An 18,181-nucleotide genomic window follows, 5' to 3' on the forward strand; every position below is an offset into this window, starting at 1 on the left:
ACTTGTTTGATTTCTTTCTATAGGAGATGAATTAGTGGCTTCACACCTCAATATTCGAATACGTTCAGGATCGACACCTGACATTAAAGGTATGTGTTTATTGATCCTGCCTCACTTGCAAATCATGTTAAAAAACAATAAAAAATAAATACTTAGTGGCTCAATAACGTAGTAAACTTTTTTTTTTTTTAATGTCATGGCTGCATCTAATTCTGTGTTAGTCTGCCTATGTACCCTCATACAGGATCAAGCCATTTGTCGTTCATCCTTCACTAGACTCCAACATTTATCGTAGTACTTTTTAGTAGAAAAGCATAGAATTCTAGAATCACAAGATTCCAAACTACTTAAAGCAACCATTTCACAACCAGGTTTGTCATTCACATAAATCACAATGTTTTCCAACATAGGTTCACAACCACAACAATTAATCGATTCAATGACTCAAAGATGCATAATTTAACTATGTTAGCCAATCAATAAGACCAAGTATCAATTCATGAATTTAATAAAGTAATTCTCCTATTGCCTATCTGGATTTCAAGCAATAACATTGTAACCCTAAGTTACAAACACAAAAGTATATCGTGAGCAATTTCTATTTGCTAGAATCTAGAGTTTCGGACTCATTCAACAGAACTGAACAAGAGTTGAGACTTCGGGCCCCTCAACATAATCCTTTTTGCCTGTATATTCCTGACTGGCGTTACTATTTTGCAGTCTTAGGTTCATCATGCAAGATTTATGCAGAAAATTTTTACAACAGCCGTTGGGAAAGATCTTTGATGGCTAGGCTTGGCTGGCAACATCTTTCCTGACAAAAATTGATCTTCACGGGTGAAATTTGACCTATCGCAGCAGAAATTCGCTGGCATAGTCGTCGGGAAAGCCATTCACCTGTGAAATTTGACCTATCGCAGCAAAAATTCCCTGGCATAATCGTCGGGAAAGCCATTTAATGTTTTGTATATTGAAGTAGAAGTATTTATTTTCTCCATTAATAATAAAATAAATAAAAGCAAGCATACAAATAAGTTAAATTTGTAATAATATAAAAGTTTTGTCATGGCCTTAGTCATATACGCAAATTTAAAGTTAGATAATAGGACAACTTTTTTATTATGGTCAAGAAAGGACATCTAATGCACATCAACGACAAACGCTAAATCAGCCAAAATAAGAAGAACAACATGTTTGATCATGTTAACCTATGTAAGTAGCTAAAGCATAAATGACAGAAAGATGGAAAATAAGATTCAAGGAGAAGGAAGAGGTTATTCTCAAAGATAGAATGAAAATCCCTTAAAAAAATTAACCTTTTTCTTATTGATTAAAAATTTAACCTTAATTATTCTAAATATTCAATTAAGTTTTCATGTCTTTCATTCCATATTAGGGAACTTTATATATAGAGACAAAATAATAATAAACCATCGACTTTATGGTAATTATACTATTGAGAAATATAATTAGAATTGACAAAGTAACTAGTCCTTGTTATATATTAATGAAAGACTTGGGTGAGTTGTGTCACTGGTCCTGCTGCTTGATTATGTAAGCAAAAATATCGCAGTTGAGTACACAGAAACTGTGTTTCTATTGTCCCCGACGAAAACATCTTTTTCGCACCTCAATTATATGTTAATAACTGGCTGTTTCCCAAAAGTAAACTTTGAAACAGACAGATCGATGTGTCTAACTTCAACCACCGACTACAGGTTATTTGTATCATCTTCTAGGTTAAAGTACGCAAACGGGATTGGAGCTTAAAAATTGCCTTTACTAAATGTCTAAAACACTAATTAGTAAGTGGCTAGTTGTCTAGATTACAAGAAAAAATGTAGGTGAGAGTTTTTCGTGTGTCACATCATCGATACAATCTAATTAAAATATTTTTAGTTTAGGTAAAAATCTACAACACATAATAACTAAACTTTAATTAGATGATACATGCTACTCAACCTGTGACGTGACATGCAAGTTTCTCTCTATTTTATTTGACCATTGTCACCCTTTTGATAAACTCATGTTTAATTTGCATCTTTTTGAGTGTTTAGGGTTGAATTACATTAGTTTGACAACTAATTTCTTCAAAAGACAACAAAGGTAGGCACTAATTAAACAAGAACCTAGCTAGGGCTAAAAAAGTTTTAAGCTCATATTCTTATATAGATGTTAAACAATAAGTTGCATAAATCAAAGTGGAATACTAATCAACTAACTATTGATTGAGACATATATTATTTTCCTCCTCTAAATAGAAAAAAAAAAAAAAAAAAAAAAAAAAAAAGGAAAAAAATATTGTGGGTTCGTGCTCAGTCCCTAACAAAGTTTTGTTAGCTTGATGACTATTAATCCACCTTAAACTCATTTTAAATTTTGTCACTTAGTATTACGATCTAGTGGTATTTCTCTTCACTTGTAAGTGGAGGTCTTAGGTTTGATTCTCGACAAAGGAAAATTTGAGTCATATTATTGCTAGCTCATTGTGAGGCTAAGCACATCTCCTCTTCTTTAGTATAGATAATATCGTTTGTTAAAAAAAAAAAAATTCTAAAATCATCCAACTTTTTTTCACCAATTTTATATAAGAATCCTACTTTCTTTTAGTCATTTACTTACCTCTTAGTTGAATATAATTACAAATTTACTAGCGCTATTCTAATCCTACAAAAAGGAAAACGCATGGTCTATGTACAGAGAATGGTGTCTGTAGCTTTACATGCATGGTGAGACTAAAACAACTCAACCTCTCCCGTCTCTCTATCTAGAACACTCTCCGCCAACAACCACACTAAAACAGAACCTTCGTCTTTGATTCCGGGGTGTTGCCGGCCCCGGTAAACCCCAGGATCTTTTTCTTTTCTTCTCTTAGCTTTTTAGAAATAAGGAGTGTTACTCCCGGCATCTCCCCCCCGTTCGTTGTATAGAGTTTTGTCTATCCCCTAGTTTTCTAGAGTTGTGCTCCCGGTCTTTTGAATGGCCATTACCATTCCGATTTCCTATTTGGTCCCCTGGAAAATTCTTTCCAGTTGTCATCCAATATTCAAATTTGCCACATATCTTGTGTCCCCATACAGAAAAATGTTGCACCATATTCAAATTTCCTTTATGGCATGTTTGTCCTCGGATATACGGAAGAAGTCACTTCGAATCATTGCAATTTCCAACGGTTCATTTGTAGTCCTATATGATGGATGAAGATTTTCTTCCGATCTTCTTTGTAAGAATTTTAGAAATCCTCACAATTTATCATTTATTATATATCATACGATCAGTTTTTTTTTAGATACTATTTATGCTTAATTTTAAATAAAAATTTTAAATGAATTCTAACCACACGATGTATGATGAATGGTTAGGATGTGAGGTTCATAAAATCTCTACAATTTAGATCTGGATGAGATTCAAATCCCTATGTGATGACAACATAATTCTAGACCTTCCAACGGTAGAATTTTCCAATTTGGCCAATACATAAGAGTCATTACATCTTAGTCCACAATTGAAGGCCAAAAGAAAAAACAAAGTAACAAATAGTAATGCGAACTTCTAAAGTTGAATAAGATAAAAGGAGACATTGGAGATTAATGATAATTATCATGCATTATGGTAATGATTGCTTGCAGTGCAGCTAATACCAATGATATGTAGTCACTTAGTACTATAATCTAGTTGTGTTTCTCTTTATTTGTAAGTGAGAGGTCTTAATTTCAATTCTCGTCAAAAGAAAATTTGAACCACAATATTGCTAGCCTATTGTGAGGCTTAGCTAACTCCCTAGTACATATAAATATCTTTTGTTAAAAAAAAAAAAAAAAACCATTTATGTTTAAGCCGGGGTCCCTGGTCACTGTGAAAGAATATGCCATATATGTTTGAAGATCTTTCGGAGCATGGAATGTAAATTATATACAGATCATCCAAATTATATATCTTGGAAGAAAAACCAAGACGTATACTAAATAATTAATGATATATCACCAAATTGTATGGATTATATTACAATGACAGTTGTGACCACTTGGCAAAAGCAGGCAAACAACTTGCACATTGAATTATATAGGACCATATAAAATCAGCAATTTTCTAGAGATGAAAAAGCTAAAAATAAAAATAAAAAATAAAAAAACTACGAACACCAATTAAGTCATTCGAACAACCCACATTACTAGAGCTCCAAAGTTGCTGGGAGTATTAAGTTCTCTCAGCTGCTAATATCTGATGAGAAAAATCCCCACAAGTTTAACTCAACTCCCTCGACACCCAGTGATGGATATACCCACGCATCCAATGAGTCCTTAACCAGTATGAACTCGTTCCTCGACTCGGGCGACTCGAAACTGCCCTCGATATTGGGTAACTCCACAATCTCCCCTAGCTCCTCAGATTCCGAACCCTCGGACTGCGACAACAACAAGGAAGAGGAGGAGGACGATGATGATAACGATGATGATGATGTTGTAGAATTTAAATGAACCATGGCTGCTGCTTTGGTCGCGGCAGCCTGGACATCTTGAGGTTTAAGGGACGCTGGCCGTGGCAACAACTCGGTCAGTTCTGGAAAGTTCAGAATGGCGGAGCTGCCCTTAATGCTGAGGGCGGCTACGTCATGCGCACGGGCTGCCATCTCAGGAGTTGAGAATGTGCCAAGCCAGATTCTTGACTTCTTGCGCGGCTCGCGAATTTCAGACACCCATTTTCCCCAGTTGCGCATACGAACTCCTCTGTAAACTGGGTGTTTGCTGCTGTTGACCTTGCTATCATCATGTCTCTTTCTTTTGAGTATTACTTGCTGCTGCTGCTCTGAGCTGGGCTTCTTGGTTATGGTGTTGGGCGTGTTGGAGGTTGAATTCGGGCGAGTATGCAACAAACCAGACGAGCATGAGGGTGAGTTGCTGGTGCTTTCAGCTTCTGAAATGTTTGGTTCTGGTGCCATTGCTGACAGATTGAGACCTACCCTAGCTAACAATTGTGGAGCAAATAAAATGTAGCACAGTGTATATGTTATTGATGTGGGAGCCAATATGCAACTATATATAAAAAAAAATTGAGAGAGAGAGAGAGAGAGATGAGGATGTAGGGAATTGGATATGAAATGGGGTACACGCTGCCTTGCATTCACCCTTAGCTTACCGTTATTTTAAACAAACGATATTATCTATATTAAGGGTTGAGAATGAGTTAAGCCTCACAATAGACTAGCAATAATGTAATTTAAATTCGTTCACCCTTAGCTTACCGTTATTTTAAACAAACGATATTATCTATATTAAGGGTTGAGAATGAGTTAAGCCTCACAATAGACTAGCAATAATGTAATTTAAATTCGTCTTTGACCAAAATCGAACCTAAGACGTCCTACTTACCAGTGAAAATGAATACTACTAAACCGTAGTGATAAATGGCTTTTACCTTTGTTAATTTACTTTGCTATTAACAATGACAAAAACACTAACAATTTACACGAAGTCTCCTTGTATGAAAATATATAGAAAAGCGAGTTATTCAAACATACAAACACAAAAAGGCTTCTTTTTTTTTTTTTTTTTTTTTTTTTTTTTTTTTTTAACAAGCGCATGAAACTATCAAAGTATAAAAAACACTACAATTTTATGAGATAGGATTCTTGCTGGATCTTTTTTTTGAGGATCTTGTTGATCTTTTAATCTTGTCTGTTCATTGTACATCGTGCAGTCAGTTTTCGTCAGGCCCTATTTGTCTTCAATTTTAAATAATATAGTTTAATATAATTTCTGATCACACGATATACGATAAAATGATATGATTAAAGGATCTACATGATCCTCACAAAGAGAATCAGACGAGAACCCTGCTCTAATTTTATATGTAAAAAGTAAAATATTTTTGTTTAGTGGATATTTTTTTTAGGGAAGAGATCCCCTCCACCAAAGTCCACCAATCAATTAAATCAGACCCTTAAAATTTGATCTAACGGCTACAAGCAGGGGATCCCTTAAAATATTATAATAAATTTAGTCATTAAATTAAATTTTAAGAGCTCAAATTAATTGATTGGTGGGATGAGGAACTCTTTCCTTTTTCTTTTTTTTTTTAAGTTAAAAAGGGAAAACAGTAAAGAGGGTACGAGAGAGAGAGAGAGAGAGAGAGAGAGAGAGAGAGAGAGAGCAACTTTCAAAATTGAATTATTCTGCAAACCTAATTCCACGTCTCTCCTTTCTTTTGTCCATTTAAGGTCCATTCCTTTTGTCCGTTGCTTTGTTTCAATATAAGATGTTGACGTGATTAAACCTTAACTATTCAAATGTAAGGTGAGAGAAGGGAAGAGAATCATCCTCCTTGTTTCAAATCACATTCCCACTTTGATAGATTAATTAGGAAAAGGATTGGCGCAATTAATTAGGAAAAGAATCCTGGTCATATTCTTTTTTGAGGATCCTAAGAATTCCGCAATCGTGATGGTTTATCGTATATCATGCGGTTAATTTTCGTTAGGTATTATTTATATTTAATTTTAAATTTTAAATTTTAAAATGATTTATGACCGTACGATATACGATGAACGATCACGATCACGAGATTCCTAAGATCCCCAAAAAAAAGTACATGACAACACCTATTGATATAATATATAATAAATTTACTTCAATCCGCCTAATCCGCGTAAGTCCCAACCCACTGCCCAACTAACACCTAGTGTCTTTTATAACCTTGTTCTATGCAGACGGTCAGTAAAGAAAGGCCAGTGGTATACATTGACGTGAGCCAGATGACTTAACATGTGTTGGTGGATGAGAAACCAATAGTATAACACACAGTTGATTATTAATTTGATGGAAAACAAATTGTTTATTGTTTTCCATTAGAGTCAGTCGTCCATAACTATAATATCACATTAAACTAAGAGATCCCTAATTCTTTTTCACGTGGTACACTCTTAGAAACTAGAAAATTGTTTTCCATTAGAGTCAGTTGTCTTTAATTGGTGCATGTTTGAAGACATCACTCCACCAAGGGGATTCGTACAACATTAGTTGTTTCGAAAGGGAACTTGTAGGTCATTTTAGTCGTAAAAATTAAATATTTGTTGGCAAATGGGCAAAGTTTGAATTGATCAATACACTTAACGTTCATCTCTAGTTATTCTTACATTCCTACACAAGTTTTTTAAATTCGCAAGTGAACCGGACGTGCCAACTAACTATAGCAATTGGATATATAGAAATATGCATACAAAATAAGTAATTAAAAAGAGAAATATGCAAAGCCACTTGGATTTTTAAAGTTCTCTTTCCGACCAATGAAGAAAAAGAAAAGAAAAAAAACCATTTGAATTTAATGCCAATTTTCTCAACATTTGTTAGATCGGATATTCTCATACATGTGCTCGACAACAGTGATAAAAAAACAATTATGCATACCTATTGTGCTACGAGTTCAACTCTAACAGATTGCTCTTCCATTATCAACTACATAGCTCTACTAAAAAAAATTAGGAAGTGTTATTGGCATTTCAAAAATCTTATTCCACACTCCTCACAAGCGTATTTTTCATTCCAAATATAGAACGTTTGAAGTGTAAAATGAAAATTTTAAAATGTCAATGACAATTCCCAAAAAAATTAATAGTAATCACCAATTTAGTTTAAGCATGGTTGACTAGTGGGCCAAGCATTGCCTCGGCTGAGTACAGCAAGTTAGCCCATGAGACAAGTACTCATGTAACTTTTCTGAAAAATCTAGTGTACATATATATATACCCAATATAATTAACAGGGAAATATTTATGCTTAATATTCTAAAGTGATAGTGATGGTTATCAATTTTTCCTTGTTGTTGGATAATTTTGATTTAATTTATCTACTACACAAATCTCAAAATTTAAATTATCTAACTCTAATTAATAGAGTGATAAATATCAGCATTACTTTAAGATGCTAAATAAAAATGCACTCAACTAATGGAAGTCCAATCATGACCTATTAAGCTAACCGGCGAGTGGGGGGAGAGAGAACTTGTTCTAACATAGATTGGGTCACCATTTAGCCCATAAAATATGTAAAAGGGGGAGGAGAACCCTTGTCCTATAAAAGGGATCGCTCACCCTCACGTTAACCTATGTCCAACCCTTGGTTTAAATTTTTTTTTTTTTTTTGGACAAATGATATTATATACATTAAGGGGGGAGGGAGTGGGCTTAGTCTCACAATGGATCAGCAATAATGTGATTCAAATTCGCTTTTGGCGAGAATCGAATCTAAGACATCTCACTAACAAGTGAAGACGAATGTCACTAGACCGTAGTACTAAGTAGCATCCTTGGTTTAAAACTTAAATTTACATCTTTAAGCCCACCCAAGCCATTTCAGGCCAAATTCCACCTAAGAATTAGGCCTGGCTTAATTCACTTGGGTCCACCAATACTCGTGGGCTTGCGGGTTTGACCCCAAACACAACACATTCACACACGGGACGCACACCACATGCTAGACGGGAGCATGGCGAGGCCAATGCGGTTAGGCTTGTAGGCCACTCTTGAATAGAGCCAACGACTCTTTGGATGATCAACAGTCCAAATAATATGACCATTGGTCAATCGAACGGTCATATATCAAACATTTTTAATTTTTATTTGTAGTCCAATGATTGTGATCAAATGTATGGGTGGGTTCGAAAAGCAAATTCTAGAAATGGTTATCATTGGCATAAATTTGAATTTGGGGCAAAAGTAGGCCTGGCAAACGGGTCGTGTCTATCGTGTTCGTGTCGTTTTCGTGTAACACCTGTTATCTTAACGGGTCGTGTCGTGTCACACCCGTTATCTTAACAGGTCCTTAACAGGTCGTGTCACTTTACCCAACGGGTAAAGTGACCCGACCCGTTATGACCCGTTAAGAAAAAAATATATTTTTTAAAAATTTGCACATACCACACATTGCCACATAAATATTACTTCAAAACATTAAAACATTTCTCGTTCAAGTACTATATCTACACTCGAAAATCCAAGCATATACAAACAATTTTGACGGTTTGGATCGTTGAAATTAGTTTTGGAGAATTCGTAAAACGATAGATTGACTAACACTTAGAGTTTATTTAACTTTCATTAAGTATAACATAAGATTTTGTGGTATCCACTTGGGTAAATATTTTAAATTGAAGATCGAATTCATTCATTGTATTCATATAGGGTCAAGGAGTGTAGTTATAAAAAATCATCAAAATCGGAGTTAAAATAACCGTTAAATCGTGATTTTTCGTTTATAACCGTTGAAAAGCTTTGTCCCGTTACTTGATCTCTGAATGTTTTTTTTTTGTGATTTTTTGGTGATGTGATCTCCAAGCATATACAAACAATTTTGACGGTTTGGATCGTTGAAATTAGTTTTGGAGAATTCGTAAAACGATAGATTGACTAACACTTAGAGTTTATTTATACTTTTATTAAGTATAATATAAGATTTTGTGGTATCCACTTGTGTAAATATTTTAAATTGAATATCGAATTCATTCATTGTATTCATATAGGGTCAAGGAGTGTAGTTATAAAAAATCATCAAAATCGGAGTTAAAATAACCGTTAAATCGTGATTTTTCGTTTATAACCGTTGAAAAGCTTTGTCCCGTTACTTGATCTCTGAATGTTTTTTTTTTTTGTCATTTTTTTCTGATGTGATCTCCAAGCATATACAAACAATTTTGACGGTTTGGATCGTTGAAATTAGTTTTGGAGAATTTGTAAAACGATAGATTGACTAACACTTAGAGTTTATTTATACTTTTATTAAGTATAACATAAGATTTTATGGTATCCACTTGTGTAAATATTTTAAATTGAAGATCTAATTCATTCATTGTATTCATATAGGGTCAAGGAGTGTAGTTATAAAAAATCATCAAAATCGGAGTTAAAATAACCGTAAAATCGTGATTTTTCGTTTATAACCGTTGAAAAGCTTTGTCATTTTACTTGATCTCTGAATGTTTTTTTTTTGTGATTTTTTGCTGATGTGATCTCCAAGCATATACAAACAATTTTGACGGTTTGGATCGTTGAAATTAGTTTTGGAGAATTCGTAAAACGATAGATTGACTAACACTTAGAGTTTATTTATACTTTTATTAAGTATAACATAAGATTTTGTGGTATCCACTTGTGTAAATATTTTAAATTGAAGATCGAATTCATTCATTGTATTCATATAGGGTCAAGGAGTGTAGTTATAAAAAATCATCAAAATCGGAGTTAAAATAACCGTTAAATCGTGATTTTTCGTTTATAACCGTTGAAAAGCTTTGTCCCGTTACTTGATCTCTGAATGTTTTTTTTTTTTTTGTCATTTTTTTCTGATGTGATCTCCAAGCATATACAAACAATTTTGACGGTTTGGATCGTTGAAATTAGTTTTGGAGAATTTGTAAAACGATAGATTGACTAACACTTAGAGTTTATTTATACTTTTATTAAGTATAACATAAGATTTTATGGTATCCACTTGTGTAAATATTTTAAATTGAAGATCTAATTCATTCATTGTATTCATATAGGGTCAAGGAGTGTAGTTATAAAAAATCATCAAAATCGGAGTTAAAATAACCGTAAAATCGTGATTTTTCGTTTATAACCGTTGAAAAGCTTTGTCCCGTTACTTGATCTCTGAATGTTTTTTTTTTGTGATTTTTTGCTGATGTGATCTCCAAGCATATACAAACAATTTTGACGGTTTGGATCGTTGAAATTAGTTTTGGAGAATTCGTAAAATGATAGATTGACTAACACTTAGAGTTTATTTATACTTTTATTAAGTATAACATAAGATTTTGTGGTATCCACTTGTGTAAATATTTTAAATTGAAGATCGAATTCATTCATTGTATTCATATAGGGTCAAGGAGTGTAGTTATAAAAAATCATCAAAATCGGAGTTAAAATAACCGTAAAATCGTGATTTTTCGTTTATAACCGTTGAAAAGCTTTGTCATTTTACTTGATCTCTGAATGTTTATTTTTTATGATTTTTTGTTGATGTGATCTCAAAGCATATACAAACAAGTTTGACGGTTGGGATTGTTGAAATTAGTTTTGGAGAATTCGTATGCCATCAATCAAGTTCTGTGTGTGTGTGTGTGTATATATATATATTTATTAAGTAGATTTAAATCTATTTATTTTGTATGTATAAATTATAATTGACTGGTTCACGGAATAGTACATACATCACGTGTCACTTGTGTCATTATAAAAATAGTGAGATATGTCATGACAGTCATGTGTGTGATAAAAAGTTAATAACTTAAAAAAAAAAAAAAAAAAATTTCTCACCACTTCTATTAATTTTCATTTTTCCCTCTCTTTTTTGTTTCCTTTTCAACTTTTTCTTATCATTTTCACTTTTCCCTCCAACATCTTTCCCTAATTCCCTCACTTTTTTGTTTTATTTTCAACTTTTCTTAACATTTTCATTTTCCCTCCATTTTTTTTTTTTAAAAAGGACGGCAAGTTGGCAAAGGCAAGAAATTGATTATTGAAATTTGAATGGAAAGAAATCACATCAAATTTCAATGGATGCAAAATCATGCAATGCATCATGCATATTAAATTATTAATTAATAATTATTATAGTTTTTATAAAATTTAATATATATATATATAATTATTATAGATAGACTTAATATTTTGGGGGTATAATTATTATAGTATATATAATTATTATAAATTTTATAGTTAATTTAATATATATATATATATATATATATATTTATTATAATTTTTAGGGGTATAAAATTGTAAAATTAATGTATATAATTATTACAGTATTTTTTTAGGGTTATAAAATTATAAAAATAATATTCTGCTTATCGTGTATCGTGTTACCCACGTGTATACCCGAACCAACCCGGTATCTTAACAGATGCTTATCGGGTTACCCGATAACGACCCGATTCGTTATCGTGTCGACCCAAATACCTGTTAATTTCGTGTCGTGTCGTGTCAGGTTATCGGGTCGTGTCAGAAATTGCCAAGCCTAGGCAAAAGGAAAGAGATAAAGGAATAAAAGTATGATGTGAGAGGAGAAAAAACAAAGAAAAAAACAAGAAAATCAATGAAAATAGTTTGAAAACTTTGAGTTTTAATCAAAATGATAAAAATGTGCGATAAGTGAATAGTACTATGAGTGACTTTTTAAAGTTAAAATGTCGTTAACGTTAAGAATGAACAGTACAAGTGTGTTTCATTAAGATTTCTTGAAAAAACGACAAAAGGAAAACCAATGCGCACCGTTTTGTCGCTAATCCTTTTTCTTCCCCCTATTCCCTTCGTCTCTGTAGTGTTATTTTCCTGCGTTTTCAGGGCAGCCAAACGGCAAGGGTGAACCCCCCCAATCCAATCTGGTTGGTAAGCTGAAATTAATTAATTTTTACTAAAGTTTTATTTTATCTAAATTTCTTGACTTTATTCAATGGATTCAGTTTTTTGAAATTCCAAATTGCTCAGTGGTTGCTATCGCAGTCAGTCCATGCTCGCTAATTTCTTTAAATGATTCAGTTTTTGTATTTTAATTTCTGTATTTTTGCGTTCTTTTGGTTGATGTGTTCTCAATTCTTTTTTTTTGTCTTTGAGAAGCGGAACGGTTTTCAAGCGGCCGCTACTTGTTTGTCTTTGCTGTGTAACATCACAGAAGCAACTATATTACAGGAGTCCCACAGATTAACCTTATATCGGTTTCCCTTTAACGATTGTAAAATGATTTCTGTTACCATTTCTGTACACACTTCCGGCTCGTTTTGTACACATGATTGGATTGGATACATGATTGCTGTCTAGTGAGTTGGTGAATGCTTAAACAAATTCAAAATGTTTAATCCTGGGTTCTATAGTACAAGTTGTGTATGTGTGTGTTTGAAACAATATCCCTAATGAATGTTATTGCGTGAATGTTTTACGCTGGTCGAGTAATGTATCCCGTGCTTCATGTGTATGCCGGGAAGGAAAAGAAAACAATTTTCCTAATGAAAGTTATCATATATGCTTCCTTTGTCTGTGAATGTGCTGTAGTGTAGTTGAATACAGTTTTCAAGGAACATGTATTTCTTGTCATATTGGAAATGGAAAATAATATAGCGGAGCAGGCGATGAAGTTCTTAGTTTTTAGGTATATTTTTGTACCAATGATTCTGCTGTTTTGGGGACCGTAAAAGAGAGGTTGGTATTGAGGTCATTCCCTTACGTTTGCTCAAATATTCATCAATTTTGCTTTGTTAATTAGATATACAAAAGATAGGAGACAGATAAATATAAATATTTCCTGGCCTCCTAGAAGGTTGAATTGGGACTGAAAAAGAGTTAATACTTGTGCTAAATTTGTTTAAAAGTAATGAGGTCATTTGTGTTGTGTTTCTATGATTTTTAAAGAATTTTATTGTTATCTTCGATTCTTTAAATTACTTGGTATTCTTTCTCTCTGCATTTCGCGTTGAATTGTAAGACCTTCAAGCTATTTATTGGGGCCAGCAAGTTGAGGTTCTGTTTGAAACTTGAATTATTGTCCATTGTTGATTGAATTTTAAAAATATAAACTGGTGTGTGCCTGCTTTTGCACTGTTGTTTGTAAAATTTTCACTGGTGCCCAGAAAAGATCTTCTTGTGGGTGTTCAAATTTGTGGCTGGTTTAATATTGGTTTTCTCTTGTTAATTTGCAGGATCATAATAAAGTTGCTTTTCTGTATTCTCACTAAGGAAAAAAATTGAGTTGTCAAAATCAAGGAGATCCTTTAACACGGTATCATCTAAGGACTCAAAGATTTCCCATCCAGATTCGGTCCTGGTTACATTACGGGATGTAGAAGATGATGAAAAATTAGATGAAGATGATGAAGAAGTAGAAGCATCAGTGTCAGCATCTTACAAAATCTCAACTTCTTCTTCATGCTTCATGCCTCGCCTCAGCATCTCCATCACTACCATCTCTGTTTCCCACAAATTCTCAACCATTTGCTCTCTAAACACCGCCAGGTTCATCAGACCCAAATCATATCACACCCATCCTGCACTACCCACAACGAATTTCTTGACTTCTTTGAACACCTTCTTCGACAATGCGCTGGACCTGAACAGTGCAAACAAGTTCATTCCCAAATTGTTACCACGGGCACCTGTCAGTCAGCATTCTTGGCCGCCCGGCTCATAGCTGTTTATGCACGTCTTGGCCTCGTGTTGGATGCAAAGAAAGTTTTTGACACCACCACAGTTGAAGGTACATCAAATGTGCTCTTGTGGAATTCAGTCCTTAGAGCTTATGTCTCTCATGGGTTTTATGAAGAAGCAATCCAACTATATGGCAAAATGCGTAAACTGGGGGTTTGGGGAGATGGGTTTACATTTCCTTTGGTTATTAGGTCCTGTGCATTTATATCTAGGCTTAAGTTATCCAGGAGTGTGCATGGTCATGTTATACATATGGGTTTTCAGTATCATCTTCATGTTATCAACGACTTGTTGGGAATGTATGGGAAAATTGGTCGGATGGATTGTGCTCGCCAGTTATTTAATAGAATGGGTGTGAGAAATTATGTTTCATGGAATACTATGGTCTCTAGCTATGCCTTTAATTATGACTGCGATGGTGCTACTCAGATGTTTAGGAGGATGAAGTTAGAAGGGTTTGTGCCGAACCCTGTGACTTGGACGTCATTATTGTCAAGTCATGCTCGTTGTGGCCGCCATGAAGAAACCTTGGAGTTGTTTGGTAGAATGAGGGCGGTAGGAATTGAAACTACAGCTGAATCACTTTCTGTGGTGTTATCTGTATGTGCTAATCTGGCTGTGGTTGACAAGGGTAAGATGATTCATGGATATGTTATAAGGGGTGGTTTCCAAGATTACTTGTTTGTGGAAAATGCCCTTATATGTATGTACGGAAAGTGTGGTGATGTAGAAAATGCTCACGAATCATTTTTGGGAATGAAAAGCAAGAACCTTGTCAGTTGGAATGCTTTGATCTCAGCTTATGCTGAATGTGGTTTGTGCGATGAGGCCTTTGCAATATTTTCTCGGCTGAATGAACACCCATTAATGAGACCTAATATCATAAGTTGGAGTGCTGTTATTGGAGGGCTTTCTTCCCAGGGACGAGGAGAGGAGTCTCTAGAACTTTTTCGGCGGATGCAGAATGCAGGAATAATTGGCAATTCTGTCACCATATCCAGTGTTTTATCTGTTTGTGCCGAACTACCAGCATTGAACCTTGGTAGGGAAATTCATTGTCATGTGGTTAGGGCTTTGATAGATGGTAGCATTTTGGTTAGAAATGGCTTGGTTAACATGTACACGAAGTGTGGAAGTTTTAAGGAAGGGCATCTAGTATTTGAGAGTATTGACAGTAAGGACTTGATAACGTGGAACACTATGATTGCTGGATACGGGATGCATGGACTTGGTGAGAATGCTCTAAGAGTTTTTTATCAGATGCTTGACTCGGGATTAAAGCCAGACAAAGTAACATTTGTTTCTGCTCTTTCCGCTTGCAGCCATGGCGGGCTAGTCACAGAGGGCTGTCGTCTTTATGATCAGATGATTAGCGTCTATGGTTTAGAACCCCAGATGGAGCACTATGCGTGCATGGTTGATCTTCTCGGCCGTGCTGGGTTGTTGCTAGAAGGAAGCAAGATTGTGAAAAACATGCCAATGGAACCCAATGCTTGTGTTTTGGGTGCTCTTCTTAATTCTTGTAGGATGCACAAGAATAGATACATTGCTGAAAAAACTGCCACCGACATTTTCAGCATGAACTCTGAAATGACCGGGAGCTACATGCTGCTGTCAAATATGTATGCTGCTAGCGGGAGATGGGAGGAGTCGGCGAAGGTGAGGGTCTCAGCAAAGACAAAGGGTTTGAAGAAAATCCGGGGCCAGAGTTGGATCGAGGTGAAGAATAAGGTTTTTATGTTCTCGGCAGGGGAGACTATGCAAGCAGGGTTGGAGTTGATTCATGGTATCCTTCAAGACTTGGCGCTTCAAATGGAGAGTGAGGGTTATTTACCCAATGAGAGAGGGATTCAACAGAACAGGCTACAAATGTAAACATATTTTTCCAAATGATAAATTGGATTGTGTTATTCTTGGTCAATATATGTGAAAACTGTTTATTAACTACTAGTTCTTGTGCACTATAGTACTAGTTTTGACTTTGGTTTAATTGATTGGTACCTTTTTCTTTGGATTAATATTTTCTTGGCACCCAAGAATTTTTTTTGTTTTTTTTTTGGTTGAACAAACGATATTATCTACAGTAAGGGGACGGAGGAGTGGGCTAAGCCTCACAATGGACTAGTAATAATGTGATTCAATTTTGCCTTTGGCGAGAATCGGACCTAAAACCTCTCACTTACAAGTGAAGAAGAATTCACTTACAAATGAAGAAGAATACCGCTTTGTTAAAATACATTGTAGAGAGGCCTCCACAAAATCGTGTCAAAAACTGTGTAAAAGGAGTTGTGCCATGGATCACCTCATTTATATATAAGAGAATAAATTGTGTGTTGTGAGTTTGTTCACCTAATGCTTACATAAAATGACCAAACTAAATTAAAACCTCATAATCCGAAGCATATAGCAAACCAGCTTGTACGAGCAGGTTGGCCATATATAGTTGATCATATTTACGAGTTGCTAAATGCCAGGACAAGTAGCGCACAAATTGTACATCGACCTTATAATTATTTTTGTCAAACTGCTAGTTAGAATTGTTAATCATATACTTATATTTGAGTAGCGGAATTTAATAGACATTAATCAAACAACATATATATAAATTATATACAAGATGTGTCTGCAAAAATATGACTCTTTTGTTTTTGTTTAATCAAAACAGTCGTTAATTCCTCTGTTTGTTTGAACTTTGAAGCGCCATGCATACATTATGTAAGAAATTAAAAAAAAAAATAGGATGAACTATCGATTTGCTCTCTGAATTATCACTCCAGTGAAAATAAGGTTCCTAAATTATATTTTTTTGGGTAAAATCAATCCCAAAATTCATTAAACGCTGATAATTTCATCCTACTATTATATTCAAAACTATTATTTTATTCAATTTTTCGTCAACTTAAGTCATATGACACATTATAGAGGGTAATACCGTCATTTTATCGCCTATAAGCGCTTAAAGTTGCATATGGATTGCGAATTTAATGTCTAATGTACCATCCAAAGTTAACTCCATACACTGTTTCTTAGGGAAAAAAATGTCCTTAAACTTAGGAAAACAACAATCTAGCTTCCAAAATGTATTTACATGCGAGTCATGTGACTTAAATTGACGGAAAATTGAATAAAATAACTTTGAATCTAATATTAGGGATGTAATTGGTAGATTTTTGTTGTTAAGGATTATTATTTTTTCAATAAAAAAAATAATTTAAGAACTTAATTTTCACTCAGGTGATAATTTAGAGACTAAATCCGTAGTTCACCTAAAACAAAAATATATCCAGAAAGAATATTGGTAGAGTGCTCTCCACGTTTTTGGGTAGGCTCCTTCTAAAATCCTCAACATCCCTTGAAAATAGTGGCAGAAGATTTTGATGGAGCAAAATAATTGGTTTTGGTGGATTTAGTTGAGGGAGTGGGTTTGTTGTATGACAGTATGAAAGACTATGAGAGGATCACCAGCTTCATTTTCCTTGAATCTGGCTCATCACCTTTACATTCTTATACTATTCAATCTTCTTCCACTTTAGTGCAATAATCTAAAACAAATTAATTAGTAGTTGCATACGTGGCTTAAGCCGATTAATTAAGTCAGTGTTCATCTAAACTCGAATTCCTTATCTAAAAGGAAAAAAAAACCGAATTAATGCAATCAAGAAAAAGTATCCAGAAAAAATTCAGCCTTGCACTTACGACAAAAATTTTTGACTTAAAACATTTTTGTTTCCTCTAATCGAACAAAAGAAAGGTAAAAGTAAAAATATAATTCCCAAAAAGGAGACATTTATCATTCAACACAGAACAAAATGATCCCAAAACATTCATATTTATGGCCTAAATGGCCCAAAGTACATAGTAATTTCCAAATTTTGTCTATTTTTTAAACAAATAGTATTAAAATACAAAGATTAAAACGGCAGCGTTTTGTATGTGTCAACAATACCGGATGTATAAAATGCCCAAAGCGCAGGGAGCGAAAACATAACG

At 34.2% G+C, this 18,181-nt stretch overlaps 2 protein-coding genes across 3 annotated transcripts; one reads left to right on the forward strand and one right to left on the reverse strand.

Moving 5' to 3' along the window:
- Positions 1–3,959: 3,959 nt before the first annotated feature.
- On the reverse strand, positions 3,960–5,041 carry LOC137749192 (ethylene-responsive transcription factor TINY). The gene has a single exon (XM_068489307.2). It carries the CDS (start codon positions 4,937–4,939, stop codon positions 4,208–4,210), a length of 732 nt encoding a protein of 243 aa, XP_068345408.1. The 5' UTR covers positions 4,940–5,041; the 3' UTR covers positions 3,960–4,207.
- A 7,194-nt stretch (positions 5,042–12,235) lies between these two features.
- LOC137708177 (putative pentatricopeptide repeat-containing protein At1g17630) lies at positions 12,236–16,141 on the forward strand. Of its 2 annotated transcripts, none has more exons than XM_068447185.2 (2): positions 12,236–12,382; positions 13,687–16,141. In XM_068447185.2, exon 2 carries the CDS (start codon positions 13,913–13,915, stop codon positions 16,064–16,066), a length of 2,154 nt encoding a protein of 717 aa, XP_068303286.1. In that variant the 5' UTR covers positions 12,236–12,382; positions 13,687–13,912; the 3' UTR covers positions 16,067–16,141. The 2 variants fall into 2 exon arrangements, with proteins under 2 accessions (XP_068303286.1, XP_068303287.1); XM_068447186.2 differs by having other exon boundaries at positions 12,266–12,378.
- The last annotated feature ends 2,040 nt before the right edge of the window (positions 16,142–18,181 follow it).

This window comes from Pyrus communis, chromosome 17 (genome assembly GCF_041283825.1).
Source record: "Pyrus communis isolate YQ-2024b chromosome 17, ASM4128382v1, whole genome shotgun sequence".
NCBI classification, from domain to species: Eukaryota; Viridiplantae; Streptophyta; class Magnoliopsida; order Rosales; family Rosaceae; genus Pyrus; species Pyrus communis.

What these genes read in the sequence shown, in the direction of transcription:
- LOC137749192 (XM_068489307.2), bottom strand. Translation starts at nt 4,939, where the DNA reads ATGGCACCAGAACCAAACATTTCAGAAGCTGAAAGCACCAGCAACTCA.
- LOC137708177 (XM_068447185.2), top strand. Translation starts at nt 13,913, where the DNA reads ATGCTTCATGCCTCGCCTCAGCATCTCCATCACTACCATCTCTGTTTC.